This window comes from Lutjanus erythropterus, chromosome 3 (genome assembly GCF_056507025.1).
Source record: "Lutjanus erythropterus isolate fLutEry1 chromosome 3, fLutEry1.hap2, whole genome shotgun sequence".
NCBI lineage: Eukaryota > Metazoa > Chordata > Actinopteri > Lutjaniformes > Lutjanidae > Lutjanus > Lutjanus erythropterus.
In genome coordinates, this window is record NC_139319.1 from 25499711 (window position 1) to 25515944 (window position 16234).

The following is a 16234-nucleotide window of genomic DNA, read 5'->3' on the forward strand; positions in this document are numbered from 1 at the left end:
ATGGGATTTAAATTCTGTATTGTTCTTCATTTATCTGACCTAGTTTAACACCACATTTGGTGACCAGTCACGTAACATCAGAACGTATCTCGTCATTGGTATTTTAAGTACAATCTGCAAAATGTATTTCAAGTGTCAAAAGTAAAAGTACCCAGAAAAAAGTGCTTTCAGTGTTATATATGTTTATATTGTATATATTAAATTATTGGATTATAATTGATGGATTAAATCTGTATTATAATGTTAAAGCTGGGCTAGTTTACCTACTTTTACCTAGTTTCATCGCTAATAATACATTATACTTTATAAGCAGAATACACGTTTTAAACTTTTTTTTCTGCAGAGATACTATACATGTCAGATAAATGTAGTGGAGTATAAAAAGTACTTAAGTACATGTGCTGCACAATGATTCTTTAAAAGAAAAAAAATCAAGCATATGAATGTGATTTTTTAAAATAAATTTAAATGCTGTAGCAAAGGGAGTTATTATTCCATTGGTTTTCATTCTTTCCATTTTAATATACACCAAAACAATGCTGCTAAATTGCAGCATTATTATGCACTAACCAAATAATTTTCTTGACAGAGACCTGGTACCTTTGTGATGCATGTTGTTGTTATGTTATAAAAGAAACAATGAAACAGTCAAACTGAAACTGTGAAAGTTTCCTCATGTTGTAATCGGCTGGTGTTATCACCTGATTTTAAGGGAAGTGCAACATTTTCCACTCTTCAGTTCTGGAGTAACTTAACCTTAACCCAACCCTGTACTTGAGTAAATGTGCTGTGTTACTGTCAGTGTCTTTCCACCACTGAGACTAATAAATAGATAAATGATTGAATTATTAAACCATATTAGTCATTATCAAATTACTGTAATTGCAGAAGTGTTTTTTAATCCTGTTCTATTCCTGAATGTCCTCACAGAAAGAAAAAATATAAATGACTATTTTCTAATAAAAGTTTGACCTACTTGAACAATTCTGATTTTATTGATCTTCAGTTTTTTACAGTTCTTGCTTGATGGAGCTCCTCGGGATCAAACTGTGTGCTCCTGGTTGTAGATGTGTAACTGTGGCTGCTGTTTTGGAGTATGCCCACACAGTGCTTCCTCCTCACTGCACCATGTGTCACCCTCTTCTCTCTCTGTAGTGCTGTGGGGCCAGTAAGCAGCGGATGTGGCAGGCGCCCGGCCGCAGGCGGCCTTCCCAATGGTTTCTCCCACTATGAAAGCGTTGGTGGATGCTGTATGGGCGGTGTGGAGCATCGGGGCCTCCATTTATGACTACATCCACACCAACGCCATGGAGGAGCGCATCCACGCCCTGGAGAACGTCATCACCATCCACCAGTGTGTGATCGGGCTGCTGTCTGCAGGCGTGTTGGTACTCTTCTCCTACATTCTCTTCAAGAAGCTCTAAAGATGTGTGAAGGGGCGGGTTGGGGGCGACACGGGGGAGATGGACCAACCACAATCAGACTCTGCCTTCTAACGTGACACCAGAGAGGGCAGTTCCTACACAGTGGGTACATTAGACAGGCTCATGAGAGTACATGAGACATATCTGGGCACGCTGTCTTTATCGAAGGTGGTCAAAAGGTACAGCATCAAGAAAAACACCACAAACGATCAAAATATTAAGCAACTTTTTAACTTTTTAACATCAGTTTAGTGCCATATTTCCCCAGAATTTTGGGGAAAACACACTGAGGGCATGTTTCTATCAGTAATGTGATGGATGTGGAGTTACAGGGTCCAGCATTTTATTAAGGGCCAGTATCGACAGTGTTTGTATGGATGATGACAGATCTTAGATCAGTCCTCAATATCTTTACATCTTCATTTTAAATAATCATGAAATGCTTAATTTTAACAGCTTAAAAACAAAAATGGTTCTCTCTCCTCCACGGGGTTATTAGAGTGAACTAAAACTAAGCTAAAAGCCAAAACTAGATGTGAAAAAAACATTTTTAATTCACTGAAATTTACACAAAATAAATACAGTGATACAAATAAAATAAAATATTTGGGAAATGTCTTTATTTTTTGTTTTTGTCAGTTTGGTCAAATTTGACACGTCTTCAATTTGGCCCCTGAAAAATGCCACCTATATTATAACTATAAAAGAAAACTAAAACTAATACTGCCACAAATAAAACTAAATATTTTTAATCAGTAGAAACTAAATTGAAACCAGCAAACCAACTCTGGAGACTAATTGAAACTGAATCGAAAACAAAAATTAAAAATGAAATAAAAATACAAACTAAGGAAAAGTACAAAACTATAATAACTCTGGTTATGGTTGGACATGGTGACTCAGCAGCTCACTGCAGCCTGAAGCTGTTGACTGAACGATGTCCTTTACACATTTGAACTGTATGGTAGACAAAAATACCCAGAGTTCCTATATTATATCAGGGTTAAATATGAACTGGTCAATCTGAAATGATTTGAATAACCCATGTAGCTCACTATATCAGCAAGCCAGTACAGAAAACACCTCTGCAGTACATAGACTGCAGTAGCAGTGTGCCAGTACTACTTCACACTCCATGTACATAGACTTAAGCTGGCAGTGTGTGTTTGAGCATTGCCTCGTCCGTGCAATTCACTCATTTTTCTAAAGGGATCATATTATTGAAAAGAATCATTTGCCATAACACACTTCTGCCTTAAAGCACATTGTTCCCACTCGCTTCATGTTTTTATTGTTTGCACTAATTTCCTCAAAGCCTAACAGATAAATCAGGAGAAGCTAATTTCCCCTGAAACTGTCTCTAAAATAGATGATTGGAGAGTGTAATTTCTATAAATGTGTTTAATTTTAATCATACTCCCCAAAACTGTCCGCATGGTTCTCTTATGAACATGTCTTTCAGTGAACAGAGGAGTTCATTAAGTAAGCAGGTAACACCGTTAAACTTTTTATAACTGGCAACATTTTCTGTGTCAGATAAAAGGACATTGTAAAATCTCTCGAGATAAAATTTTATAGGTGTACATGTGTAATATCTTTTTTAAAGTGCAACATCATGATCCATTTACATTTATAATAATGCTTTTTTTCCATTAATGATGTGTCTTACCTCATAGCTGTTACATTACTGGAAATGCCACCGATGTATTGATCACAAGTGTCCTTAAATCCGTAAATATATTTAGATGTTTGACAGTATTTTTTAGCTGGCCATTGAAATGTTTCATAGATATCCCATAGTTATTGCTGCTGCTCAATATTTATGATTTTGTTTTCTAAACAAAGGTGGGTATTTAATTTAAATGGTAGTTGGCACAGACTGCAAACACTGGATCGATGTGTGAAAGGAGAATTTTACAGGATAACAGATGTTTTTGTCATAGTAACGTAAGTTTTTTTTTTTTTTTTTTTTTAAAGTGGTGGGTCATGAAAACTGAGTCCTGAATTTAGAAAAAGAGTCTGTGTTGTGTGTTTATCTGTGTGCAGTCGTTATGTCACTGTCTCAGAGGGACCACAGCAGAGAACACAACAGAATGAAAGACTGTTTTAATATCATTTATTATAACAGCATCAAAGTTTGTCTTCTCAAAGAAATGCCAAATGAATGTGGAATTCAAGTCAACTGGACATCTTCACAGTATGACATGTTTCCAACAGTCTGGTATGAAATGCAGCACAAACTGCTGTATAAATGAAAACAAAGTTGTAAATTACAGCTGTAAAATATTACTACTTATAGCTGCGATCGTCAAATCGAAGAACATTTTCCCCCCAATGCCGCTGGAACCTTTTGAAGAAGAATTGGCAGGCCTCTTCCTGATGGAAAGCAAACTGCAGAAACAGCGATACTGGCTTTCCAGTGAAAGGAAATGAAACAATTCAAAGCACTAATCTCCTACAAAACCAAGAGGAACATCTGCTCTGAAAAACATACGCTGATGAACTTCCACTCGGTCGTTGAACACTGGCTGAACTCACAGGCCTTGGTCTAAGCTACCTGGACCTTTTCAGGACTACTCATAAGTGTCCAGTCTGCATCAGAGTGTATTTGGAGATGAACCTCTCCACACTCTCCCCCTCCAGGAACTTCATGGCTCTCCAGTGGATCTTGCCGCAGTTTTCAGGCTGTCCAAGAGGCCCCAGCTCCTCCTGGATGTACTGCAGCCACAGATCTTCAGGGAAATAAAAACAACGGCTAAAATTAAAGCTGCGAGATGTGTAAGGAGGTCTTTCAACAAGGGTCCTTCAACTTCTCAAATGTTTCTTTGGCCTAGAAACCAGACTAGTTTGTGTGGGATCCAGCCTCTAATCAATTAAGTTTTGGTCCAAGAATGTATTTTCACTGTCATATTCAGATCAGAGCTATATCTGGTCAAATAATTTTTGTGTGTGTTATTTGGCATTAACACATTTTGTTTTTTTGTTGGGTTGAAACCTGGAATTTAGTCCTTGATACTTGAATAACAGAAATAAATATTTTGAACTAACACATCTTTTCCCTCTTACTCTTCTTCTCTTGCAGCATTTGAAAGAATATTTGGGATTTTCCGAGGTAGGGTTGTATGAGGTACTTTTACTTACAGTAGATGGTGGTAAACACATTCCCATTTAGGAGAAGCAGCAGGAGTACTGGTGTAGGAAGCTAAGCAGTAGCAAAACATTTTTATTTTCACCACTTTATTTTGCTGTCAGACAGCCTTTTCCAACAGGAAACTTATATAAACCAAAAAGAAAAACTGGGAGTTTCTTGTCTGCAGCTTCCCCAATCTGTTTTGTTTGTGTCATTGTGTGACTTTAGGGAATCCGAACTCTCCTTTTAATACCCCAAACTCAAAAACACAGACTAATAAACAGATCAAGGCAGCAGTAGAACCAGCAACTCCTGTGTCCACTGAAGTAAAATGACTGATTTTGCCTGTGGAGTTTGGTAAGTTTGGAGAGCAATGTTTGGCTTGTTTCCCTTTGAAAAAAAAGGCTGACAGCAGAGTAAAGTGGTAAAAATATTCAAAATATAGTGTACACTACACAGATATTGATATTGTTTTTTAGGTGGCTATAATATATTTTGCTGCTAACCCTGTCCACAGCAATATGTTGTTGTGCTTCTGTGCTGGAACTCCTCTCTGCTTCTCCAAACTGGAGGTGTGGTGACCATCATCTACTGTAGGTAATACACTGACGATCAACAAGTACCTCAACAAACCCCACTTCAAAAAAACCTGAGATATTGCTTAAAACTTTGCTCACCGTCATCCGAGGTGCCAAATTCCTGCAGGACCCTCTCGTAGTAGTCTCTCAGATTGTTCATCTTCGGAGTCTCCTGGAAGAACAAACATTATTATCACAGCTCAGGATTGTCTCAGCTTATCAGTAATACAAATAATATCAAAATCCACCATTTGGCTCTGCTCTTTCTTCAGCTTTGGCAGAGTTCAAACTATTTGTTATTTATAATTTGAGTTTTCACGTGACACATTAGCTACAGTTTTAATACATACTTGTTCCTTCTCGATCTGAATCATTCTGGTGAAAAAGGTCTTTGGCAGCGGACGGTTTTCCTGTAAGCTACAGAAGAAAAGACAAAAGTTTTCCAGGCTTAAAATCCACAACGTTGTCACAAGACACATGTATTTGCATTTGTACCACAGCATTTTGGGTCCACTTAAATGTTACATTCTGTTTGTGTTATATATCATTTCAATTAACGACGATCTGAGGAGACAGACTTCTTTGTTTTTACCTTGTAAAGGTCTTCCTAGCTTTCTTGTAGCCTCCAGTGGAGTACGACCAATCAAGGTAGCTCTCTTTCATCTCCATGGCAACAGCCGGCACTGCAGACAGCAGACCTCTCTGGGAACAAACACGAAAACAAGACTGTCTGGGAGGCATTCTTATTTCAGAGAACAAAACACTATGCTGACAGAGGGGGCAATTAATCTTTTCTGCTTCGTCTTTGAGTTTTCATTTACAGTTAATAACAAGAACAGCAGCTGCTCGGTTCATTCGTTTAACGTTCTTTAGATGGCTGACCAGAAAAGTAACATGACTTTTGCAGAAGTTTTCATTTTATTGTTGCTATTCATTTTTCTGATGTGCTTTTCAAAGATCGTCAGCATGCAGAGAAACTACAAACACTTTCATTTCAGTATAAACAGACAAAAAACATGTCAGTATGTGCTGAATGTTTGGAAGAAACTACTCTTCCTGTCAGTTGTCACTTGAAGAAATACATATCTCTAAACGCTGTCAAAAGCTTGAAGTGGATTCAAGTGGACTACCTTGAAGACGGCTTCTGTCTCCTCAGGACTCTGGTTGGACACACTCCACTGGACCTGCAGCTGCCAAAGTGGTAAACTCTCCTGTCGAGACAGGACAGAAAAGATTTAGTTCTTACTGGGTTTCTAACCAGTATCGTGCTTAACAGTGAGTCCACTTACTCGCTGTAAATGTCCACTGATGGTATGTAACTAAGTAAATTTAATCAAATACTTAATTTAAAGGAGAAATCTGTAATACATTTACTGTAATAAATGATAAAATGACCATGATATGTCATCAGAGATCAAGGAAACGTGTTAGGCTGATTCACTCGCTTCTCCGATAACAATGCTACAGTTCTGGTGTTCCAGTTTGAAAGTTCTATTTGGAATAACTGTTTTTGTTTGCCCATTTCAAGTTAATCAGAGTTCAAAGTAATCCTGAACATTTGCTAAATTAGTGTTGGTTTATAAGTTGTAGGAAATCGTTAATAATTTTGTAGAAGACATACATGTTTACGATGCTTAAATTGAGCAATGTGTCAATGGAGTCTGGCAGACAGACACTTAACTCAAAGTCCAGGGTGTGTGTTTTCAGAGCAGCAGGCTTTTGTTTTCCAGATAAGAGGCTTAACTTAACATTGACACACAACTGACAGTTATAAACATCTGATCAGCTTACACTGGAGGACTCGTCCTCGTTTGTTATTGTCAGTTCACAATATTGCTTGTGCTTTGTCTTGTGCTCCTACAATGTTCCTGCAGTCTACACAGGCTTCACTCAGTCTGGTAATCATTTCACGACCCCTCAGATTTATCTGGTGACCCTGAGGGGCCCAGAGGTTGGGAACCACTGGACTAAACTAGTTAATTCTATATAAAGTAGTTAAAACTAGCTCCTCCTCAAACAGCTACAACATGTAAATGATGCGTACACATTGATGCATCAGTATCAGTACTAACAATTTAATAATGTTAGTTTCAAAATACTGAATTAGAAGTAAAAGTTCTGCATTCAACAGGACACTATGACATTAGTACTCAGATCCTTTGCTTAAGTAAAAGTCAATGTCATACGATAGCTTCATCTACGTTTAGTCTGAGAGCAAACATACCCCAGCATGCTGAGCTTAAATCATGCCCATGCTTGAAGATTTATCAGCCGTGTTTTCTCATTATAAGCAGAGATTTTAAAAATGAGTAATGAGTCAGTATCCTACTGACACATATATAGAATAAAGCTGCGCTGACAGAGAACGTCCACATTTTCATTGTTAATTTATCCATATTTCTGTGTTGCGCATTATGGAAACATTTTATTGTTCAACATACCAGATGCAACACCCTGAGACTTTATACTGTTTCCCAACACTTAAGAGAGTGTTTATCTTGAGAGAAAAGACTTGCCTAATCAGCAGCAGTGTAGTAATCCCCCTCACACAGCTACTTCTCAGGGCCAGTCTTGAGAAACCCGCACCGCAACAATAAGTAGCTATTCTGCTCACTACTGTAAAGGCCTGTGGCTGAGTCAGAGCATGTGTATTCACGGTCAGACAGCATCAAGCTGCCATATTCTGTGAAACAATATGAGGGGCAGGGTGTCAGTGAAACACAAAATTAAGAATAGAAAATTGTGCGGCTTTTAATTTTTAACAGAGGTTGTGTTCCGTTATCCGATAGTTACGGCAGGAGAAAATCATCACCGCTTAAAGATCAAGAAAAACAGTTTGACTACCCTCAAATATCTGAGGTGTTGCAGGGGATTTCGAAGGATTAATTCATTCTCCACCCAAAGCTTATAAATCTGTCAAGAGTTATAGGGTTAAACAGTAATCCTACTCATTTACCTTTCATGTTAAATTAAGCTAACATGTTATTCTGACCTCAAATGACTAATTATTACACAAATAATCTAAAATTATTATAACAAATACTGGGATTTCATGTTGTTTATAAGTGAAGGCTTCAATTATTTTTTTTTACATGTCTGCACATATACAAGGGGGCAGAGGAAACCATTTGAGGAGCTTAATAGAATGAAAAAGAGTCTAATTGGGCCAAGGAGATGGCCCACTTACACAGCGGTGCCGGTGGCTGGTGTGTGTGTCTGTGTGTGTGTGGCCACCAGGAGAACAATTACACAGGTACAGTAAGAGAACAACTGATGGGATGCCAGTGTACTGCAGAGAAAATGACCAAACTCGATGTCATTAAGAACATATGTTGTGTGTGTGTGTGTGTGTGTGTGTGTGAGAGAGGTCTGTGCACCTTGGGATTAACGTGTGTGAGAGCGTCCTGGAATAGCTTGCCCACGTCTCCACTCCCCATATGCATCAGCGTCTGCAGACTCAGGCTCCACACCGACACCGATTGGCTGTAGCGCTGAGTGGCTGCCATGGCAACGCTGGCCGCTCCCTCAGCATCTCCGGATGAGAGCAGGATCTGCAACTTCGTATGAAAATCAAAGACAAAGTTAAATCAAGAAAGACTTTTCCTTATTTTATTATTCTCTGGAAGTAACTAAATGCATGGAGATTTACAGTACTGTAAATACAGGAACTAATAAATGAATAATCCCAAAGTACATAAAACTGACACTATCCATAGTGACCAATCACCACTAGTGGATCAAAAAGGCCCACAGCAGATCATCATTATATGAGCCAAATATCACTCTCCAAACCGGCCAAACTCCACAGTCATTTTGCCTTGCAAAACACAGGAGTTGCTGGTCTACTGCTGCCTTGATCTGCTAGTTTGTTTGTTACTATGTGTCTGTGGTGTTTTAAAAGGTTGGTTCAGATTCACTAATGTTCCAAAATAACACAAACTAACAGATTGAGGCAGCTGTAGATCAATAACTCCCATATTCTGTAAAGTTATTGTTTTTTCCAAAGAAGTAATATTTGTATATATAACAGCAGTTTCTCATCAGAAAAGGCCGTCTGTTGTCAAGTGATACGAGTGAAAAGATTACATTGAATATAGAATATACTTAAACTGATATTGATTTTTTTATATGGCTAAAATGTGTTTTGCTGCTGACCCTGTCCTTAGCTTCCCACACCAATACTCTTGCTGCTTCTCCAAACTGGGGGTGTGTCAACCACCATCTACTATAGATAATACACTCATTATGGATAAATTCCTCATACAGTCCCTCTTCAAAAAAATCTGAATTCTCTCTTTAAAGTGCAGTCACACTCACTTTGTTGACTTTGGTTCTAACCGTGTTAAATTCTAAGTAGTAAAAGTAGTAAAAAGTTAAACAATACTTGTAAATAACAGCCACACTGACTCATAAATACTGTGTTTATTCAACAGTTTAGGTAACGTGATTTTGGCAGCAAAAGCGTGTCAAAGAGGGTATTCTGTGTTATTTTATGGACTTCATTTCTCTTAATTAGGTGGTAAACAACAGAGAGCAACAGGAAATGTGGGAGGAGAGAGAGAGAATAGCTGGCATGCATGAAAGATCCTTGGCTAGATTCAAAACCATGAAGGCTGCGCAGCATGAGCTTTTAACCACCAGGATCACTGGGGGGGGGGGGGGGGGGGGGGGGAGGTGAATATCGTACAGTGTCACTCCTTATGAAGAAGACTGACATGGACAAGATGGGCGTTCAAAGACATCACCAGACTTTGACTGGCACTGTTCTCACACAGGCCAAACAAACTAAACTAACACAATAAACAGCCTGTGTGTGAACAGACGTTTGTCAAGTCATTATTCAAATGAAAGCAGACTGAAGTAGAAAGACTTCAGGGGACCGATGATTCCAATTACACATTTAATGAAGCCATTATCTTACCCAGTTCTTATAATAATCCTCCTTTAGCAGTGAGGAGTCGTGGGCGCGCTGCAGCACTCCCAGCAGCCTCTCCTGCCTCTGCCATGCAAAAACACATAAAACCGTGTCAGGATTTACAGATTACACATCCACCTCTAACACACTGAAGTACAGACGCTTTTCAGTGTTTAATTTTTATCCTCTGGAGAAAACAAACTGTCATAGTGAGAATTAAATAGACTTATTTCAAACTGAAAGACTATTCACGTACCTTTTCTTTCAGCTCCTGGACGTTGGTCTTTCTCTTCAGCCTTTCCAAGCAGAAGGCCACATAGCATGTCCACATGGACTCTGGAGAACAAACACAGTGATGGTTCCTTATACTGATGATTACAGAGATGTTCGCAAGATGTTTAAAGGGTCAGTTCACCCCAAAATAAAAAACAACAACATATTTTTCCCCTGGCTTGTAGTGCTGTTTATCCATCTAGATTGCTTTGGTGGGAGTTGCAGAGATTTTGAGATATCAGCCGTAGAGATGTCTGCCTTTTCTCCAATATAATGGGACTTAATTGCACTGGTCCTGTGATGCTCAAAGCACCAAAAATACATTTGAAAAACAGAACAGCAATGTCTCTTTCCAAAAATTATTTCTTTCTGGTAGAAAGAAAGTAGCTCTTAAAGAATCTACTTCAGGAAGAAAGTAGTTCCTACATGAAACTGCTCATAACAAAATGTGTGGAGTGTTTGACCAACAGGGTTTTCATTTCTGGAAAGAAACCTTGCTGTTGACTTTTTCAAATGTAATGTTTGGGCACTTTGAGCACCACATTACATTGAAGGCCGATATCTCCAAAACTCTGCAACTCACACCAGAACAGTATAGATGGATAAACACCACTACACACAAAACGAAAAATATGTATTTTGGGGTTTATTGGTCTTTTAAGAACAGGGGTCTGCAACAAATTTGACTTGTCTTATTTTGGATTTGGCATTCATAGCTAGTGAGACTCAAGACTAGCCACTGGCAAGATTTAGAGCAAAAGGTGCAGAGCCATAGTCAGAGGATACAATGAATATTTTAGTTGATGAAATGTGTTTTTATATTTAATTTTTATTATTTTTTTTATTTTATTTTTTATTTAAAAACCACAGGGAGCCACTGAAGAGAGCAAAAAGAGCTACACATGGTTTCAGAGCCACAGGTTGCCAAACCCTGTTTTAGAACTTTTTAGACTACCTAAATGAGATTATTGCCAAAAACTTGGCATTTCAAATTTAACAGTGAAAATACCATTGAGAGTATGTACAATCTAAACTGAAGGAGGGGAATTAATACTCAACATAAAGTAAATCTTGCTTGGTAATGCAGGTTCAACTACACTGTGAACAAAAAAGTTTTTTAAATTGTAAAACCAGTTTTCTTCAGATTTTAAATGAATATTTATTCATATTCTATTGATTTTAATACTCCAAACAAGTGATTTTGCCTTGTTTTTCTTTTAAGAAAAATAACACAAATGACTACATGTATTGGCTCTCAGTGTATGTATGAGCTCCTACCAGTGTTCAGGCTGTTGACACCCTCCTCATAGACCTGGCAGCAGCGCTCCTCTCTGCGGTTGATATCAGAGGCTCGGCCTTTGGCTGTCTGCAGCTCCTCTCCTGCCAACGGAGCGTCCAGCTCCCGCTTCGCCATGAAGTCCCATGTCAGGCTGTCTTCTGTGTAGTTAGTCTGTAAGCTGCAAACGAGGGAGGGGTGGGGTGGAGTATGTTCATACTTAGTGATGAAGCTGTGTTTGAGTTAAAGAACGCAGAGTGTGGGTGAGACAGAGTGAAAATTATCTTATGTCTTACTCTTGCAGGATGAGGTCCTGGAGTTCTTTGGTGAATTCAAAGATAGCTGCTATGTTCAGAAGTGAGATGACAAACTCTGCTTCTGTTGGACAAAACGGTCAAAAGTAAAGTGAGCAGATCTGTGAATTTCTGGTGAAAGGAAAAGTTTGACATTCTGGGAAAAACATTTATTTGCTTTTTCTCTGATTTCAGCTTCTCAAATGTGAATATCTTTGTTGTTTCAGTCCTCTATGACAGTGAACTGGATATCTTAGGGATATGGACAAAACAAGACATTTGTGGACATCAGTCCAGGCTTAGGGAAACAAATCTACAATTTTAACATTTTCAGACATTTTATGAACCAAACATTTAATCTATGAATCAACAGAACAATTGACAAAATAAGCAACAATGAAAGTAATCATTAATTGCAGCACTATACATTTGTTTAATCCGTTAAAACAACAGCTTGTGGTTTTATGTGTTTTTGCATGTGCAAAAAAATGATTTTTGACAAAGTGGACAAACCTCCAATGCATCAGTATTTTGAAATAAATACAATAAAATGACAAAATTCATCTAAACCAAGCAAAATACTTTGGTTTTCAATATTTGATGCTACAGACAGGCTTAAGCTGGAAACACTGACAATACCCAGTCATAGCTGTTAAGGATTTTTTAAAAAGGCGGGAAAAAAATTGCAAGTGATGTTACCAATTTCTGACCATTTTAGATTTTTATGTCTTTTATGTTTTTGCACAGAACGGGAAATAATCTTTAAAAAGCCTACCTTTGATTTTCTCTGTAGCATCTCTGTACACAACCTCTGCCAGTTTACCACTCAGGATCTCTGGAGAAAACTCATATTCACCCTGCAGAGAGGAAAGAGCAGGTATTCCGGTACTGAATAGAAAGTAAGAGCTTCTGTGTGTGTGTGTGTGTGTGTGCGTGTGTGTGTTTATTGACTTTTTGCATTTCTCACAAGTTTGTGTCCACACTCACCAGGTCCATCTCAGCTTTCTCCAGCTCTTTCTTCTGCTTCCTCAGTTTCTCACAATGCAGCAGTTCCATACGGAAGTACTAATAGTTGTTCAAGAAAATTAGGGGAAAAAAGGATTTTTTAAGAAATACAATCGCTAACTCACTAGCTAACAGCCCTTTTGACTGAATTTAATGCAAGCAAACCAAAGTTTCTCAATACAAGTTTCAGTTTTAAAATGGAAGAGACTGTCTGTATATATTTTGCTTCTTGTACCTCCTGATAGACTTTCTTGTTGTTTGGGTGGAAGCGCAGCGCTCTCAGAAACAGGTGTCGGGCGCTTTCAGAGGAACTTCTGTCCTCCAGTTCACTCTTGGCGGCCATGATCCACAGGGCTAAAGACAGGGATGTTCAAAGTCACTATCGACGTGTCTTTGCAGATGACATCATCTGTTTTGCCTAAAGGTATTTCCCAACCTTAAGCCTGATATTACTGACAGTGGAAGGAACACTGGGTGTTAAAACAAACTGAAAAGCACAATTTTCTGTACCTGGCTTGTCGGGGTGTATCGCGAGCATGGCTGAGAACACCTTGCTGATCTGGCCTTTGGTGGCCTGATGAGTGAAACCCAAAGAAGAGATCATTATTAGCATGACAAGACACTGTGTTTGGCCTAAGTTGTATTTAAAGCAGATGATAAGGTCGTTACATACCCATTTCTTACAGAAAGCAACATGTGAGAGCCATAGCTGCACATCATCCTGTGGGAAAAAAAAGACATATGGCCGCTAAGTGCAACTGAATTGGCATTATATATATAACTGATGCAATTACTTCATTGGTACACTGAAAAAAATACTATATAAATGTTTGTTTTAGGTACCTTCCACTTATTTGTTGCTCTTCTGAAGACACTGTTTATTCTGTGGATGATGGGGAACTCAATCTCCTCTCTTTTGAACTGGTAATGGATGTGCTGCAGAAATAAAGTAAGACGTATATTAAGTAGATAGTATTTGTCAACTATAAAATGAATCCTACCTAAAAGAAATAATAACATTATATAGAGCTTTACAAGTTTCACTTACCGCTCTTCTCTTCTTGATCAGCTCTAAAATGTTGATTTCATACTGTAATTAAACAAAATGCTGGATTAGTGTTTGAAACACAATTAAAAACTCAGGTGAACTGTTGACTATGACATACTACCTGAACATATGCAATGAAGTCCTCTTTGTTTACGATCAACCTGTGGAGCTTGTATTCCAGGGCCGTTGCTCTCTTGATTATGGATCTGAAATAATGAAAATAAACACAACTTCTCCTGAGATGGAGAATCAAAACTTGAACTACACTGTCTTAAGTTAGGAATCACCTGCCATAAGAGCTTGATTCGGTAAAGTTAGATGGCTGAGAGCACTACTCTATACTTTTGAATGGTCTTTCGTGCTTTTAGGTTGTTGAAAATCCTCTTTGTAAATGAATACTAATTTGTATATATGGAAAAAAAATTTAAATGCAAAATGTTTTGTACATGGAGCACAAAACTGTACAATCATTCAACCAGACTGACAAGTGAAAGGGGAATAAAGAGACAAAGACACTTCTGATTGACAGTTGCATAAGAATATAAGAAATCACCAGTCATTGGTAAAAATAAACAGGGAGCTAACATAAAAACATGAACAGATTTTAATTAATTTTAAGGAACAGCCAAGTTCCTGTTTCAGTGTCAAGTGAAAATAATGACAATAAAACAATTAAACAGACCTATTCTTAACTTCTCAACAGATATAGAAGGTTAGTCTATAGGGTTAGCAGCACTGTGGGAATTTAACAACAAAAGTCAACCAATTAATCAATACCGATTGGATGAATTAAAGGTTCCTAAAATATTTAAAGCATCGTTGTAGCTCAGTAATGATCCGGGGCCACTCATGCTTGTCTGGACTTTCTAACAAATTCAAAATCAATGATATTTGGAAGAAAAATGTATGAACAGTAAAAATGAACAGTATTCTCCCCTGAACAGTTCATGAAAACAGTACACATTATATAAAGTGCTTTAAAATGTATTTTCTTTAGATCCTCTAATATTTCATCTGCAATAGTGAGGTCACGAGGGAGTATTAAGATACAGACAAAAAATGGATGATCTTGTCAGGTTTCTCTCCATGTTTAGGTCGACAGTTGTCCACATCTCTGCCAAATAATGCCAACAGTGGAACATTTCTCAGGCGAGAGGACATCTCGACAAAGCTTTATCAAAACTATGTCCCTTGGTATCTACTGACTGAAAGCATGTCTTAAATGCGTCAGATGTTATCTTTCTTACTTGACTTCTTTCTTGGTGAACAGTCCCACTCTCTCCAGCTGCTCCAGCTCAGGGATCCTCTCCTCAATCCGCTGCTGAACGATCTCCGCCATCTTGTCGATGCGACCGTTACCGGTTCAGCTTCGTCTGTTATTTGATGATAATAAAGTTATTAATGTTAACTTTTAATTCATATACCACCAGGCTGTAAGTACTAGGGCTGACTTTCTTCTCCACACATGTGTAGAAGTTGTGATTCCCTTGCTCTTCCGGTTCCGTCTGCAAATAGTTCCGACGAGAAACATGGTCCAGCAATCGGAGTGATGGCTATATATATTCAAACTAGCTAATTAATACACTGATTTACTGTAGGAGTCACAAATATTGTCAGAAATACTGTCTTTTAGATAGCAGACATACCATCTTCACTGCTTGTTAATGGCATGAACTAATAAATGTAATAGTCAGATACTTTAGAGTAAGTACAAGTGCCGCATAAAATTAAGAAAATTAATTTAAAAAGTCTCCCTCTACATAAGCAGGTGTAGGCCTGGTTTCTGATCTGTTTGTGGACACATGAATCTTGTATTTGTTTATATTTTCGGTGTGAAGTAATTTGGGTTCTATGTAAACTAGGTGCTTATAAAGTTTTCCACTACTTCAGCCTGTAAAACAGGATCTTGTTAGAAATCGCCTTCAATTATCTGAAAATTAGGAAAATATAAGTATATCGAAAGAAACGAGGACTTATGTTATTTGCTTGCTATCAAAATGTCAAAGTCATCATTTTATCTTTACCTTTAAATTGTCAAAATCATATTCATATTTGCCTCAACATGAACTATCTTGTGTAGGTACAGTATGTTTATTTAGTCTGTTGTAAAGTTCAGTTTCAATAAATACAAGTTCTTGTATAAAATACGAATATGATGCAGGACATATCACAAAGTATAACACTTTTATTGGAAAAGCAATTAGAAATACTACAAAGTGGTATTTTTGTTTTTGTTCAATGCAGTGATAGCCTAAATAAAGTCACATTAATTCATGTGTGGTTGAAGCACTT

The 16234-nt window shown here is 37.9% G+C and overlaps 1 protein-coding gene across 1 annotated transcript; it reads right to left on the reverse strand.

Annotated features, from left to right (window-relative positions):
- Positions 1–3526: 3526 nt before the first annotated feature.
- utp6 (UTP6 small subunit processome component) lies at positions 3527–15378 on the reverse strand. The gene is made up of 19 exons (XM_084715590.1): positions 15190–15378; positions 14064–14148; positions 13943–13984; positions 13738–13830; positions 13568–13615; positions 13405–13468; positions 13130–13248; positions 12877–12954; positions 12665–12746; positions 11893–11974; positions 11599–11777; positions 10304–10383; positions 10054–10131; positions 8510–8689; positions 6263–6343; positions 5725–5834; positions 5483–5549; positions 5232–5304; positions 3527–4156 (listed from the first exon to the last, which is right to left on the reverse strand). The coding sequence occupies exons 1-19, from the start codon at positions 15279–15281 to the stop codon at positions 4002–4004; spliced, it is 1788 nt and encodes a 595-aa protein (XP_084571716.1). The 5' UTR covers positions 15282–15378; the 3' UTR covers positions 3527–4001.
- Between the last annotated feature and the right edge of the window lie 856 nt (positions 15379–16234).

Coding starts and splice junctions, on each gene's coding strand:
- utp6 (XM_084715590.1), bottom strand. CDS start 15,281: ATGGCGGAGATCGTTCAGCAGCGGATTGAGGAGAGGATCCCTGAGCTG. Junction 13,831..13,942: donor TGATCAAGAAGAGAAGAGCG/GTAAGTGAAACT, acceptor TTATTTCTGCAG/CACATCCATTACCAGTTCAA. Junction 12,747..12,876: donor AGAAAGCTGAGATGGACCTG/GTGAGTGTGGAC, acceptor TCCTCTCTGCAG/GGTGAATATGAGTTTTCTCC.